General features: G+C 31.8%; 1 protein-coding gene across 1 annotated transcript in view; it reads left to right on the top strand.

Moving 5' to 3' along the window:
* Positions 1–449: 449 nt before the first annotated feature.
* The window catches only part of LOC132724491 (fibropellin-1-like), a 32,426-nt gene continuing 15,206 nt past the window's right edge, over positions 450–17,669 (top strand). Inside the window, exons 1-16 of the mRNA XM_060709363.1 lie at positions 450–553; positions 1,684–1,741; positions 7,333–7,475; positions 8,315–8,447; positions 9,027–9,134; positions 9,836–9,949; positions 10,544–10,657; positions 10,999–11,112; positions 13,206–13,319; positions 13,442–13,555; positions 14,211–14,324; positions 14,712–14,825; positions 15,082–15,195; positions 15,661–15,774; positions 16,322–16,435; positions 17,246–17,359. Coding sequence (XP_060565346.1) covers positions 1,687–1,741; positions 7,333–7,475; positions 8,315–8,447; positions 9,027–9,134; positions 9,836–9,949; positions 10,544–10,657; positions 10,999–11,112; positions 13,206–13,319; positions 13,442–13,555; positions 14,211–14,324; positions 14,712–14,825; positions 15,082–15,195; positions 15,661–15,774; positions 16,322–16,435; positions 17,246–17,359 — 1,693 coding nt within the window. The 5' untranslated portion in view covers positions 450–553; positions 1,684–1,686. The remainder of the gene's footprint in view (positions 554–1,683; positions 1,742–7,332; positions 7,476–8,314; positions 8,448–9,026; positions 9,135–9,835; positions 9,950–10,543; positions 10,658–10,998; positions 11,113–13,205; positions 13,320–13,441; positions 13,556–14,210; positions 14,325–14,711; positions 14,826–15,081; positions 15,196–15,660; positions 15,775–16,321; positions 16,436–17,245; positions 17,360–17,669) is intronic.

Genomic DNA, 17,669 nt, shown 5'->3' with positions numbered 1-17,669 from the left:
ATCATCTCTCCATCTAGAATATGTACTTCGGAACTGGTCAAAGGAGGTCTTTTGGTTCGAATCAAACAGATATTATTTCTTTATCATTTCTTTTTGGTTACCAATGGAAATTTAAGTTTCTTGTCGGGTTGTGCTTGTCCTAACACTCTCCGGAAGAACAGTGCCGAGTTTATACGACAATTGACTGATAGGGTACAAAAATAGGAATCTTCGCCTGTAAACATACACGAATTATATAAACGATTATAATGAATTTAATTATGATACAAGTTATGAACTATAAAGCATTGATTAAATCGCATTACCCGTTTTTAAGCTGTCTTGTACGATTTAAGAACGACGCTTGTGCCAAATGTATTACTTAACAGAGGTTTTAACTTCTTTTTTATTATAAATAATACAGGTCATTAATTAATAATAAAGATATAATCCAAAGACCGTTTGTTGGCATTTCATATGTAGTACAAATTTTGCGGGCATTCAAGCTCGAGTTTCTTTCACTAATAATAACGAGGTCGTGTTTTCACCAATACGGAGGAATAGCACGTGTTACGTGAGTTAATTTATGTGTAGATATTTTTTTATTTTTAAAGTTTCTTTATTTTTCTTGTCTGTTTCAGAGTTTACAAATTGATAAACTTGTGAAAATTCGAGGGGAAATTTTTGGGAGTGTCTGGGTGTATAATTTTAAGCACCTATGTATGCGTTTCTAGCTTTACAAAATTGGCCTGTGTAACAACCTTTCTTATTCTTGCATATCAGACAGGATCATCTGCAATTCACACCGGTCCTAGAAAAATCTGTCGAACCACAACTGTTATGAATGAATATAAAAAGTACTAAATGAAATGCTAGATTTCGTAATATCTGTCCGAAATATGATTGACATGCAATATGCAAGAAACAGAATCAAACATCGTTCGTCACGGACGGGAATATCCAGCTCTAAACAGTTACCCTTGTGATAGATATTCCGGTCCTTGTCTGAAGATTCTTATAGTCCAATCATAATGGTAATGGGAAAGCAAAACAAACGCTTTTGGATGGCCTATTTTAGAACAAAAACATGTCTTGGTCTGTTTAAATAAAAACGAAACTACGGCTCTATTACAACGAGTCCGTGAGGCGGGTTTCATTATACAATTATAACAAAACGTTTTGCGAGTTTAAGAGTTTTAATCATTTTACATATTTTCGTTTACATTACAAAATGTATTTACATAATTTTGATAGGAAAATAAGAGTACAAGAAACCATATATTAGTGCTTGTTCTAGACTTAATACATCACAGTCAATGTAAAACAGTTAAAAATTCACGATTTATGATTTAGTTTGTGTTTCTAAAAAAGACATTAAAATGTTAATAAACAATGCATTTTCATTCGCATTCAATACTGTGCGATTTTATAGCATTTTGAATGAATTATTAGTATTGTGCAAACGGACTTGTTTCGAGTAGCCTAAAATTTGCAAATCTTTCTAAGCACTACGCGCATATGATATCCTATACGCCACCAGTAAAGTACCAAATCCAGCCGCTTGACCGGATCCAGAACTGTTAGATCATTTATTCAAAAAGAGGGCAAATCCAAAGAGGACTTAACTATTATATTTGTTCACTTTATATGTGTAACAAGTTATCTGATATACATGCATGTTTAACTTTCTCTTATCATTTGAAGGTGATGAGGGCGGTTGCGGTATTTCTTCTGTCCGTGTTTCTGAACAATGCTGTCCTAGGTAACAAACAGTTTCAATATTTCTTTTTTAAACTTTATTTTCAATGTCACGAAACCATTATATCATTCTTTGTATAATGTCATTTAGTTACGTCATTTTCATTGTTACGCCATTTTGATTTTGTCAAACATTTTTTTAATCACTTGATAAAAGTAAAATAAATCTGTTTGAGTTTTATATATTAAGCTTACAGCAAAATATTCCTAGACCTTAAAGTTATTACTGTTTGCCATACTCGCCCTTTCACTGATGCTGCACTATCTATTAAAAATACTGTATATCTTGACTTCATCTACAGCTGCAGATGACACAAACCTTAGACGAATTTATTGATAAAATCCAAGCAAAATATACAATATATACAAAACACAGAATTTGATATATTTATTTATTGATCATTATTTGTTTACTGATCATTAAGAGCTATTTTTATATATTTTGAAATTACTTTTGACCTTCATTGGTACATTATTGTTTTCCCCCACTTGATCAACGAAATAACGGTTAATGTGTAATTATTTTCAGATGAGGCTCTTAAAGTTTATAGTAATAAGAATAAAACTTTTCATTTTTGGTGCACGTTTATAGTTTCCAAAAAATAATAGTTTTTAACTTCTGTTGCTGATTGCCAAAAAGTAATGCTATATAGTGGTTTAGTAATTTGTATGGAAGTCAAGATACTACTTTGTTTACAATTTGCTACTTTTATGACACATTATTTTAGCCGTGTCACGACAAAACCAACATAATGCGTTTGCGACCAACATGGATCCAGACCAGCCTGCGCATCCGCGCAGTCTGATCAGGATCCATGCTGTTCGCTAACCAACTCTATTACAAGTAAAGGAACTGATAGCCAACAGATGCGCAGGCTGGTCTGGATCCATGCTGGTCGCAAATGCATTATGTTGGTTTTGTCGTGACACGGCTCATTTCACGAATGTATCACTACGTTCTTCATTAAACAAGCATCTTACAAGCTCTCAAACCATTATTGAAATGTTATAAAATAAAATTAATGCTCGCCCTCTCTAAAAGATTTCTGAGGCATAATGTGCCTTTAAAATATTTTTAATTGTACGTATATTTTATTAGGTTCATATATGATCATGTACATGCGCAACTCTAATCGTCTAACATCATTTGAAAATGGTCGCCATTGTAATATTGAAATCTTGCGTAGATTGCAATACAAACGATAAAGAAGACGAATTCAACTTTGTTTCAGTTTGCCCCTATAATGAAAACAGAAGAAAATATATTCTAAGATTTTATCATAAATTTCAAACTTATGAATGCATTTTTGCATAGCTTAATTAGTAACATGAGTTTGACGTTGTTATTATTTCTCAGATTACTCTCCATTGTTTTCATTTATATACATCTTAATGTACATGGTTGTACTATTATTGCATTGCAGATTCTTATTATATATATATGTATGATTTACATGTATATGTACGGATGCATAAATAATGATGGTGACCGGCATGTTTAAGTATTAAGTCATTTTTTTTTGTTCTGTTCTGATCAGCAAAATATATTGACCTTTAATGACTGAGTACAATGCACTTAAACTCTGTGGATACACCGTGTAAATCCAGTAACGCAGGAATGTGCAAATAACGCAGGAATAGTGCAAAAGTAACGCAGAATTGTGCAAGTAAGTGGCTAAAATGTTCACCGTTATAAGTAAATGGACCATTTTTTTTATTGTACACCAAATTGGAAGAAATCTATTAGCGCATACGGTTGCAGAGACATTATACTTTAAACCTTATCAAAAATATTTCTATGAAAATATTTATTTTTCAAGATCATTCGTGAAAAGGACGACCGGACTAGCGTATTGATGGCGATTTTTAGTTTCGTTGATATCTTCAAACACAATAACATACATATTACGTAATGATTTTTTATATTCGACATTTTCCAATCTATTCGTATCTTTATACACTTAATTTGGCAGATAAAACGTAATTAAGATAATTTTTACGAGGTAACGGTGAATTCGTGAATGAAGCACTGAAGCAATGGCGGTTAGCTCATTAAAAGTAGCTAAATCTTATTTTACCAGTTTCCTTCTATTGTTATACGGCACTTGTAGTTTTACAAATGTCTTTTGTATACAGACTATGAAAAAAATAGTCTTTTAGATGTGTTAAATGAACATATATATTTGACAAAACACAAAAGTCACCTACAAAACGGTAATTAGGTTGTCTTTGTCACGAATGATCTAAAGAAGTAAATGTATTCCTGAAAAAATATTAATGCTGGTTAAAGTATAATGTAGTAGCAGCCTTATGCACTAATTCATTTCTACGAATTTGATTTATAACAAAATATTTTGGTTCGTTTACTTACTGTGTTATTCGTTTTTGCAATACCGTTGCACAGATTCGGCGTTACTTTTACGTTATTTGCACATTCCTGCGTTATTGGATATATTCAAAAAAGAATAACAATTAATATCAGCAACAACATTAGAAAAATACTTGAGAAATTATATAAAAAAATATTTTGTATATATGTCTCTTGTACATACAGCTTTTCAAAAATAACCGTTTTTTTAATGCCCGAGAAAATCATACACATTTTAAAGTATGGCGCAACGTATTTATGGTTTATGTATAATTTAAAGTTACCAACACTATATTATTATGAAATTATGAAAATTGTCAATTAAGAAATAAATCATGGTACCTTGTATTTAAAGTTGAACGTTTATTTCAAATACTTAAAGCTCGGTGACATGTTGAAGACCAGAAAAGCTATTTTTATCAGAGAATTTGAAAAAGTCTAATTTTGTTAAAACAAAAAATAAAAAAGCAAGGTTATCCCCCCCCCCATTTGCTGAATGGACGAATGCATATCTACTTATAATCTGCGTCTAATAAATGATACAAATTTGAACAAAGTGTTCATAGTGCCATCGCACACTTTTATACATGTATATTTGAAAGGCACACGGACACATTTGACAAAGAAAAAAAGACTATATATAATTATATTAAAACAGTTTGTGCACTCACATTTCAACATTTTTGTTTTCGTGAACTACGTTTAAGAGAATTGAAATTTTATGTTAAACAATGGAGGGCAATAGTACACGTACATGATTATAAAATAACATAATGCGATTATGAATAATATCAAAGTTACCCCTTTAGAATTATTTTTGTCTATTATACCAGCCGAATATTTGATCGTTTATTTTCATAATCCGCTTACTTGGTATTGTATTTGTCAATAGGTCTGTTAAAATAGGTGTTTTTAAAATTTATTTTGACCGTTAGTAAATTTACAAAATCAGTCAAAAACACGTGCAACATACACTCATTTTAAACAAAGTTAGTGCAGTACATGTAAATTTTAAAAGTAATTTAGACCTTTAGCCAGAATATACCTCAAAGTATGCATTTTAACAGTTAGAAAGACGAAAATTGTTTGATTAGGAAAATGAAAAGCCATTCGTTAATCGTTATAAATTTCAGCACGAGCACTCGTGCACACACACAGAGGAGTAAACTACAGAGTGTTTCTGGAAACGATATTTACATGAATAAGAAATTATTCATGTATTAGTGCAAACAGTTACTGGTGTTTGCTAAAATTTAATGATACTATCAAGTGTGACCACTCTGGCGAGTTATGATATAAATATTAGATATCCGTACACTTCAGCTGATACATTATACTAATTCACTCGTCAAAAGCAACTTCAGTGGTGATTTGTCATTACAATTCCAAAATTTGGTTTTATGCGAGCTAAATTAATTGTTCGCGTGAAATGTCTAAAACGATACAAAATATCGAAAGAATGCTCAGCAATAACTTCATAACTATTTCATTAATGCATGAAAGCCCAATGACTTCATTAATTCTTGCCACAGCAAAACCTTCATTAATGCATGCAACCAGAATAACTTCTTCAATGCATGCAACCACAGATACTCCATTAATGCATGTAATAACAATAATTTCATTAATGCATGCAACCAGAATAACTTCTTCAATGTATGCAACCACAGAGACTCCATTAATGCATGTAATAACAATAATTTCATTAATGCATGCAACCAGAATAACTTCTTCAATGTATGCAACCACAGAGACTCCATTAATGCATGTAATAACAATAATTTCATTAATGCATGCAACCAGAATAACTTCTTCAATGCATGCAACCACAGGGACTCCATTAATGCATGTAATAACAATAATTTCATTAATGCATGCAACCAGAATAACTTCTTCAATGTATGCAACCACAGAGACTCCATTAATGCATGTAATAACAATAATTTCATTAATGCATGCAACCAGAATAACTTCTTCAATGTATGCAACCACAGAAAACTCCATTAATGCATGTAATAACAATAATTTCATTAATGCATGCAACCAGAATAACTTCTTCAATGCATGCAACCACAGGGACTCCATTAATGCATGTAATAACAATAATTTCATTAATGCATGCAACCAGAATAACTTCTTCAATGCATGCAACCACAGGGACTCCATTAATGCATGTAATAACAATAACTTCATTAATGCATGCAACCACAGAGACTCCATTAATGCATGTAATAACAATAATTTCATTAATGCATGCAGTCACAAAAAATCCTAAATACATTAATATATGTAACTACAAATACTTATAAAAGCATGCGATCACATTGAATTCATTAGTGCATGCAACCACAAAGATTACATTAATGCATGCAAGCATATTAACTTGATAAATGTATGCAACCACAATAAATTTATTTATACATGCAATCACAAAGGTTACATTAATGCATGCAACACCAATATTTTCATTAATGCATGCAATCATAATAAATTCATTAAAGAACTAATACATGCAACCACAAATACTTATAAAAGCATGCAATCACATTGAATTCATTAATGCATGCACTCACAAAAGCTTCTTTATTTAATGCAGCCATAAAGAGTTCATATATCCATGCAACAGCATAGTTCATTAGTTAATGCAACCACAAATATGTCATTAATGCCTGCAACCAAAATAACTTCATTAATGCCTGCAACCAAAATAACTTCATTAATGCATGCAACCAAAATAACTTCATTAATGCCTGCAACCAAAATAACTTCATTAATGCCTGCAACCAAAATAACTTCATTAATGCCTGCACCAAAATAACTTCATTAATGCCTGCACCATCAATAATGTCATTTATGCATGTAATCACACATATTTTATTAATACATGCAAACAAAGACTTCATAAATGCAAGCAATAACACTAACTTCATTAATTCATGCAATATCAATGACTTTATTTAGGCATGCAAACACAATAACTTGGTTAACGCATGTTATCACAAAGAGTTCATACACAATGAGTTCATCAACATGTGCAATAACAATAACAGCAGTATTGTTTCATATCACAATATCTTCATTAATGCATTTAACTTGATACATGCGACAGCTGACTGGAATAAAGATAATAAATTATCACTATCATTTAAAGCTTTAAGCATAAAGATAATTAACATTTTCGATGTTGACTATAAATGATGCAAACGTTTGATATGTTTTTATTGTAGCTTATCCATCCGGTTATATGGGTTGTTGGACTGACAGATCTACAAGAATTATGTCCGGTCGTGTTAGTGATTCCAACTCAAACTCAGGTGACGAATGTAAGCGGAGATGTAAGGCTAAAGGTTACAGATACGCCGGTACTGAAGTATGTCTATTTTTACAGTACAGTTTGTATTTTCTTTTTGAATTTCAAATATCATAATAATAATAATGATAATAAAGACTTTATTTAACGAGAGAACTAATTTGAATAACATATCAATCTTCCATGAGCCCTTAAATCATTTAGATATATTCCTGCACAGGCTAAAGCGGCATGTGAACGCAGACGACTAGGAACATAAAGGTGTTCCTTGTATTACATAAAACTAGATGTTCTATTCTGTTATATACTGATTAGTTGAATTGCAAGAATTCATTAAATTGAATAATTATACTAAATGCAACACTGTTTTACATATTGTATATGCAATTTCTTTTGAATAAGTTCAAAATACTTTAAAATGTTTACCTACTCATGCAGAAAGAATGTGCTTTAAATATCTTAAAGAATTTAGCACATTTAGCACATTAATGGTAAAGAAAACGTCAAAATATCGAATCGAAACAAAACGGCTATTATTTAACTATTAGTTTTTAAATTATTGAACAATAAGTCTTTAACTTTGCTGTTGCCGTGGGATCTGTAACTTACTTAGAGAGGTGTTCTTTTACAATCACGTTTACGAAGACATTGACATTTTTTTCTTCTCAACTGATCCCCTTGTTTATAGACTTAAAGTTTTCTTATTAAAGTATCAACATTTGGTATTATTTGTACACACATTTAAGTATTGATATTGGCTGACCTTTACCTTGACCTACTGACCCATATTTAACCTACACCAATCCTTAAAATTTAAATGTTTCCAAACGACATTAACTGCAGGAGGGGGTTAAACATCAGTCTTAGCTTGTATAAACAGTTTTAGTTTTCATTTACAGTGGTCAAAAGAATGCTTTTGTGGTAATTCTATGAGGAATTACCCAAAAGGCAATGGATGTAACATGAGATGCACAGGAAATAGAAATGAATACTGTGGCGGTGACTGGCATATATCAATGTATGATACCTGGTGTAAGTATAGAAAAATGTTTCTTTCATGTTTCAATTGGTGACGTACTTTATATATGTATCTATATATACCATGATCAAAATTTCAAACCCTAGTGTGTAAGATGGGTTATTTCCCTGTGAAATATCACAAATACAATGAAATATCTTTTCAGAGCAGAGCAAACAGCATAAAAATGCTGTATTTATAGTAGAAAAATGCCATCTGTTAAGTATTCATTATTATCATGAATGCACAAAAATAAGAAAAATAAATACAATTGAAAAATTGAAACATTTAATTCTTACAAACTATAAAACTTTATTTAAGTTATATGTGTTAATATCATATTTATTCACCTTACCGATTCAGTTCTAGATATATTGGACATGTGATATGGTCTAATATAAACGGTTATATGAAAATACAGTCGTTTATATGGGACCATATAACATTTCAGAAGCCTTTATAAGGAATTTACAATACTTCACAATTAATTTGTCAATTTTTATTTTATCTATAAACATGTATAAAGAAAATTTAATGGTGCCAACTATCCAATGAGAATTGTCGATACAAATACTCAGAGTTGTACGTTACAGGGTGTATAACTAGACCGTGCAAGAACGGAGCTTCGTGTAGAGATATCAATGCAAATAGCTATGTTTGCTCGTGTCCGGCTGGGTGGACGGGAACAAATTGTGATCAAGGTATGTCTAATATTTGAACAATAGTTAGCACTTATGGTAGAAAATGATGACAAATGATGAATAATGTTCATTACTATGATAAAGGCTATAATCCCCAATTGCCTATAAAATTGGGCGTGAGGATGACTATTAATATTTTTTCAAAGTATTTTTCTAAATTTTCATTCGTTTGGCTATTTAAAACCCCCATAGAAGACAAAAAAAACCATTATATAATAATATACATTTATATAACTAAACTTTCCAATGAGACAATTATGCATATCAAAATGAACGTGGAGGATCAAGTGACATACATGGCATTGATACAACATGTATAAACAACATTAGTATACATTGATTATTGATCAAAATGGAAATAATAAAATTGTTGATAGTTAATATTTGCATAACATATCTTTATGATTTTGTTTAAATGTTGGTATTAACGTTGATAACATGGCAAACAATGGTGATGAAGATGACAAAGTTATAAAAGATGATAAAGTTAAAATGAAATTTGATAATTACGATGTTATATGTATAAGGTTTGTTTAGATATCAATAAAAGGTAGGTTCAATCAGAAATGCTTCCTAAACTTAATACAAACAAAAATGTAAACCTAATCTGAAAATAATGCGGATTTCCGAATTTCATATCAGCAAAATCTAAGTTTAATAATTCTACATATAAGAAATGAAACTTTATTATTCTATTTCAGATGTAAATGAGTGTGCATCAAACCCGTGCAAAAACGGAGCAAGATGCCACAATGGAAGAAACAGTTACTCGTGCACTTGTGCCGCTGGTTGGACTGGATCCACCTGCACAACTGGTAATTGAACTGATTTTGAAACTTTAATTTAAATTTACTTCTTAACTGTTGGCACGGCAAGTTTTGGATATTCTTATTGAAATTCCTTTGGATTATAATTTACAATGAAATATTTGAAAGTCATAGTTTCGCAGATGCAATACGCATATTTAGCATTCCTATACTATACTATCGAATTCCCAAATTGCCTTTTGTTAAGAGAGACTGAAATGCTACATTCGTTGATTTGGTTGAGTCAGACCGGCATTGACTTAAGCCAGAAAAGCGTTATGTTGGGACGAGTCAACATTATGTTCAGCCAAATTACTCTAGCCAGTCTAGTATTTATCATATCGAGTGACCGTGACATCTGATGGAGTCAAATTTGCATAAGATGGAGATAAAATAAAAAATGCACAACGTCGGGTCCAGCTGGTATCCGATTGAGTAATTTGACATGAGTGCAGTGAAATTGCAGTGAAATGGACATAAAGTTTGGTAAAAATTGCACTATGTATGTTCAAATTGATATAAGTCTAGTCATGTTGACATTATGTCAATTAAATTAATCGTCCTCTATTAGGTGCATTTGCATTTGTATATCCTTATTTTCAGATGTCAATGAGTGTGCCAGTAACCCATGTAAAAATGGAGGCACTTGTTCTAACAGACAGAATGCATTTGCTTGCACGTGCGCTGCTGGATGGACTGGGACAACGTGCACAACGGGTAAGAGCTTTGACATTACTTTGAACGTGTCATTTAGTCATATGATGACGGGTGTTTTACCTTTTTGCTACATAGCCTAATGTGACATCAAATGGTGTTATTTCCATCTATCATCCTAGAAATAACTTGGTGAATATTTTTTTGCAATATTCCCCAGGGGCGAGTAATCTATGAAGATTTATGAAAAGGTTATGTTCTAATTCTCTCCCCTGGTCGTTCTGCTTTTACAAAATGTATAATAAAATGTATAGTACGCTCAAGCAATACTTTAGAGTTACAGTTACAATCAATACATAGCCTTTATAAATACATATAATAATGCTTTTAACCTCATTTTTAAGACGTTAACGAATGTGCGAGCAACCCATGCAAGAATGGAGCCACTTGTAATAATGGACGGAACAGCTACAGTTGCACGTGCGCTGGGGGCTGGACTGGGACCAATTGTGATCAGGGTATATAGTTAACATGTTCTTGATTTACGTGTGAATATTACATCTGAACGTTACAGTTTTATGAGTCTAGACGTTAATTGCGGTAACTTCCTAGAAGGCTGGCAATGGTATGAGTGAAATATTGATACTGTGTCCCGTTATATACCGGACAAGTGTTCGGTATATACCGGACAAGGCGCTTGAATGATGAAATGCTAAAACCACATCTTATCACCCACCCAGATACACTTTAAGACGCCAGATTCATCTCTTCACATTATCTTATATGCAAACATGAATATAAAATGTAACAATTGCCGAAACCGCGGTATTTTCTATAGACTTAGAATTTTCCGGAATTAGAATTTTCTCGCGCATGCGCAATTTGCGTTGGGCAAGAAATCCTTCGCCCTACATAGAAATATAGTAAAAGTTCATATACAATTCCGAGTTAGTTCAAGATAAACGGTAGAAAATTATATAAAACAGCTTTTAACAATTATAGAAAAGATGACTTTATAGCATTGTGGGGAAGAATACCATAAAAAGGCATGAAAAAGATACTTGTTTAATAATTTACGATCACGGAACTGTTTAAGAATTTACGATCACGGAACTGACACTGAGATCATTTTTTTAAAGAAGATTTGGAAATATATCTATTAGCAAATGAAACGTCAACTTATTTGCTGTTGAAATAGTTCATTTAAAAACAAAAGAAATTATATAGCATGAAATGGAGATAAATTATCATTCAGAAAAATATCAGAACAGGTGATAATGCATTTTAAGTGTTCAATATACCTGATTTTATCCTTTAACCAATTTGCCTGTGATGCAAACAGAAAAATTTAAGTCACATAAATAGATTTTAAATGACTGATTATTTTTTTTCAAAATCTTGAGATGTTAAGATGGGGTGTTTGAAAAAGAAATCACACACATTTTATCCGCTTCTTCGTAATACATTTTATTTTTAATTATGCACGTGACACAATTTTTCTCTTCTCAAAATCCATAAACATTGATGGTATATTTAAAAGTTACATAAATAACCATTTTAATAAGCGTAACTGATTAACTATATCATGATATTTAAACGTCCCGGTTCAATGAACAAACGTTCGGGTGCCAATCTGTTTGACACTTGCCGCCTGACCAATCCAGTTATTTAAAGGAAGTGTACAATACAAATTGTATAATATTATGTAATACAGGGGTAATAAAATTTTATCTTTAACACCCTGATGTTTCAATTTAAATTACTGATGGAAAAGTCGTCTAATGATACCTTAAACAAAGATATGTGTGTGCCCGTTTTGACCATTGAATTATTACTCCCGCACATTTTCGTAGATCTCTTAGAAAATAAATTCACGTTTTCTGTACTTACCGTCTTAAGTCATCCCAAAATTAATATTTTTGGGTGACATAACATGAAAAGCATCTATTAAAGCCTTAAAGTATGATAAACGGTAGACATCGTTACTGCTTTCTGCCCTACGCAGAATGCGCATGCGCGAAATGCAACATTCGTTGCTATGGAAAATCGTATTGTAAAAAGGTCTATACTAGAGGTACTGCTCCAACACTGTAGTGAGTTAAATCATATTCAAATTGGATCGTCCACGTGGCTTAAAAAAGTCCAGGAGGTTTTAATCAAGAAAGTTCTTGTGTATGTGGTGATGTCTTTTTTATAGCTTTGGTTCATCTCTTTGAGGTAAAAGAAACCGATACATGCCCAACCCATCACTAGTATTGTACATGTACTATTTTAAGTTATTTGATTAAAATTTCATTAGTAATGATGGGGACCGATTTTTTTTTTTTAATAACGGAACTTAATATTTTCAGTTCGACTGCTTGCTATTGTTTAATGTATTTATTACGAATACTATTACAGGAGATTTTAAGGTCATTTATAAATATAGAACAAAGTTCTATTGAAAGTATAAAAAACATTACATTATTTTTTATTATTATTATTTTTGCTTACCTTAATATGCTGAATTGTTGTATGTTATTAAGTTGAAACTTGCACCTTAACAGACAGAAGTTAAACAATTTATCGGTTCAATTTGAACACAGAACTGATGTTATTTTTATCGCTTCAGATATCAATGAATGTGCTAGCAACCCCTGTCAAAATGGCGGACGGTGTACCAACGGTCAGAACAGATTCACGTGCTCATGCACCGGTGGTTGGACAGGCGCCACATGTTCAGCGGGTAATATACAATTTAATGTTAAAAAAAATGGATTTTTGTTTCCACATAATTATGTCTCATAATTCTGTTAACTATACTTTACTATACTGCTTAATATAAAATATATTTTTGTTTCTCTGTAGATCTTAACGAATGCGCAAGTAACCCGTGCAAGAATGGCGGTGTATGCACGAATGGACGAAACCAATATTCATGTACATGTGCCGGTGGCTGGACGGGACTTACGTGCTCACAAGGTTTAGTTTACACATATTTTTTAAGCTCGATTTCAAAGAAAGTGTTAAGATTAATTTGACTACCATGCGAATCCTTTCTTGGACTTAACCAGTATGTTTTAATCAAATGGTGTCCCGAATTATTATTCACATTCCAGAGATATTTTCAAAAATTTTATGAATTGCATATCGTTTCGAATGAAATGCCCTGACTTTTTATTTGATATTGTATAATATTCAATGAAGCAATGCGCTCGAACTTTTAGGTATATGTCTGTATTCAGTGTTCTTTACATGATAAATATCTTTTATTTACAAAATGACTCAGCCCGCTAAGCTCTAAAGGTAGAGAGCATCAGATTGGTGATCTGCGGGGTCGCTAGTTCGATATTCCTGACGTTATTTCCCCGTGATTGATCAGTCCTCTCTCATAGCTGTTTCATGTGAGATTAGTAGACTGTTACCTACGGAGAAATCATTAAATAATAGTGTTAAGATGGATCAACTGCCGAGATATGACAAAGTTAAACTTGTTGAAATAAAAACAACAACAAATAAACAATAAACTTCATCAGCTATTTCAGTGTTTATAAAATATAACGGCATGTAATATGTTCCGCGTTTACTTTTCTTTTATAAACTATTGTTAACTTAGATATGGCCATTTTTATTCTAGACATCAATGAATGCGCGAGTAACCCTTGCAAAAATGGTGCCACATGTAATAACCTAGTAAACAGGTACACATGTACATGTACAGGAGGGTGGCAAGGCACAAACTGTGACCAAGGTATGTTGTACGCTGTTCGCGTAGTATTCATTATTAAATACAATAAATTTCACGAAAACAAATACCACAACTGAATATTGGTAAATGCCAGATTAGATTAGCAGTGGATTTTGAAATTTAGGATACGTTATGTTTAGATAATGATTCGTTTAGGTGACATTTTGTCTTTAAGTGAGTGCGTTCATGTCATATGAATAATACTCAAACCGACAGTCAATCATTTGCCACTATTATAAAAAACAGTCCAATCTTTTCAAATCAGCAGATTTTATACAGAAAATGTACATAAATACAATATATCAACTCGATTAAGTGGATTTACCATGCTTTTAACGGAAGTGATATGTAATCGATTTCCTTATTATTTTATCTTGATATTTTGTTCAGATGTGAATGAATGTGCCAGTAACCCGTGCAAGAATTCAGCCACGTGTACAAATGGACGGAATCAATACACGTGCACATGTGCAGCAGGCTGGATGTCAACAAACTGTGACGTAGGTAGGTGAATTCAGCGTTTGTAGCATTTTTAAAACGTGAGGACCTTTCTTTGTTGTTTATGCCTCACCACTTTTTTCATCATCAAAACGAGTAAATGAAAGAAATAAATATCATAATTACAGTTCGTAGAAATGGTTTTCGTTGTAATTAATTATTAATGCCTTTTCAAGCTTACATTTTGACATGACATGTCAAATATATATATTATATATTTTCTTAGCATAAAAATATGAAAAATCAATGCTTTCATTCAAAGATATCGACGAATGTGCTAGCAACCCGTGTCAGAATGGAGCCACGTGTCATAACGGACAGAACGGCTACACGTGCGAGTGTGCAGGTGGTTGGACTGGTACCCATTGCAGCCAGGGTAAAGTAATCTTATCACATTATTTCTATTTTTTTTTCTTAGAAAGACACAAAGAAGGAAATAAAATAATGAAAGTTAGAAAAGAAAACGGCAATACAGTCCGACTCATTTTGTTCATTTATTTAACGGAATAAAACTCCTAAGGGAGGGCAACACAATATTTGGCAGTCTATTTTATTTAATTATCCGGGGGTGTTTATTGATAGCGGCAAGGATATACACGTTTTTATCATTATTTTATATTATATCAAAACTGGAGACAAGTGAAGTAACGTCTAAGTAATTTTCATATGTTATAGCTAATTTATATGTAGGAACATATCATACACTGTAACATAATGAATTTGTAGTATGTTCATATTCCACCATAGTCATAACGTACGGAAACCTTACAATGGAAACATTTATACAGTGTTGTATCCATCATTTTTATCATTAGCACAATGTGCTTTTAACTTATTTCAGATATCGATGAATGTGCTAGCAATCCGTGCAAAAATGGCGCCGCATGTGCAAACGAACAGAACCGTTTTGTGTGCACGTGCACTGGTGGATGGACTGGTGCTGATTGTAATACTGGTAATTTCTTTACCTTTTTTTTATTTCACTTAAATATTCTTATAAATACACAATACATATTTTGAATCTTACATTGCGGTTTTGAAATTAACTTTATGATTAAACATTTGGTTCATTTTATTCTGTCATAAACAAGTTTGCAATCCAATATAGAGCCCAGGATCTTCTTGATTGTAACATAAGATTTCACTAAAAGTATGGAAAGTATAGAAAATGTTTTGGATTAAACATTCATTTTTTACCAACACCAAATGAATATAAATGCAATATATATAAAAAATGTACCAAGACAGTGCCTATGATAGTACTGGCTAATTTAATACATGTAGTTGACATATTAACTTTAATCTTTCGACTCATGTCACTCGTCCTAATCTTGTATCGAAAAAACCAAAACATTTTGAAAACAAGTGCCTGCCTTTAAATACAAAAAAAAAGCAACAACTTTATTGATAACCTTTTGACGAAAACACTTAAACATTCTTTATAAAATGAAGTTGGGACATACTTGTTTCTGTCTGAGTGTTAGTTTATTTTTTGTTTTTAGATGTTAATGAATGTGCTAGCAACCCGTGTCAGAATGGAGCCACGTGTAACAACTTGCAGAATCATTATACATGTACGTGCGCTGCTGGTTGGCAAGGAACTAACTGTGATCAGGGTAGGCCACTTTAACTTGTATACACTTATTAAAGTAATATAGTGTTAAATAGTAAACTATACATTAGAGTAGTCTCATTGCGTGTGATGAGCAAACAATTATTTTAAATTTGAATGATGGAATTAAAGAAAATTGCAAAGGGCTCTTACATTCCACTTAAATAACCAAAAAAAGAAGGTCAAAATATGCAAACATAACCATTACTTTATTAGTCACGAAGTTAAAAATATGGTAATAAATATTGCAAAATCAGTCATTAATCGCACATAACATGTAAATTATTATTTGAATCTTGAATCTTTTGACTTTTCAAAAAATCTGAGTATTTGTTTCTCAAATTTGATTTTCTTGAAAAATTTTGGCTCATCTTGAGGCATGCAACTCAAGAATCCGGCACAACTAGATAATAATTTACACACAAATGTAACGTTTTCTATAACTATTGAACTAATTTCTTCTACATGGATGTGAGAAATGGGGATGAATAATCATGATAGAATGTATGAAAATTAAAAAAGAATATAAATACATTGTATACTTGTCATTGACTAAAAATATTATACAAAAAGTGTCGGTTAATATGCGATTTAGTAATCAATGTAAATTCATTCCCTGTTCGAGCCGACAGTGATAATACGTTGCCACCAGTATACTTTTGGTTAGGTAACTTATTAATTCTAATCTTTTTATCTCCAAAACTAATAACTGAATATCCCAAGATGTGAGTTGAAAATCATTGTTAGTGTCTGGGTGGTTTTGTTTTATTTCTATGTTGTTTAAAAGAGAATCACATGTGTATTTTCTGTTCAGACATTGACGAATGCGCGAGCAATCCGTGCAAGAATGGTGCCACTTGCAACAACTTGTTAGATCGGTACACATGTGACTGTGCTGGTGGTTGGCAGGGTTATGATTGTGACGTTGGTAAAGTAACCTTTTTTAAATTTCACATGAATAATTAAGATAAGTAGAATTATCGTTGACACTAATTTACTTATTTTGTAACATAGTATGGTAATTAATTTTGATTATGTTTTCATAATTTTAAATATATCAACTGGTTGATTTGGATAATTTTTATGTTTAAATTTATACAACTTACCATCTATTTTACATATTGGAAAAATAGACATCGGGATTCTTACATTATTGTTTCTTGTTGGCATTTCTTTTATATAGGCAGCATAATTAATATTATTCTATTATTGTAAATATGTTGTTTTGATTTTTAATA

This window comes from Ruditapes philippinarum, unplaced genomic scaffold (assembly GCF_026571515.1).
Source record: "Ruditapes philippinarum isolate M1 unplaced genomic scaffold, ASM2657151v2 ctg977_1_1_1_1, whole genome shotgun sequence".
NCBI classification, from domain to species: domain Eukaryota; kingdom Metazoa; phylum Mollusca; class Bivalvia; order Venerida; family Veneridae; genus Ruditapes; species Ruditapes philippinarum.
This window is presented reverse-complemented; position numbering and strand designations above follow the sequence as displayed.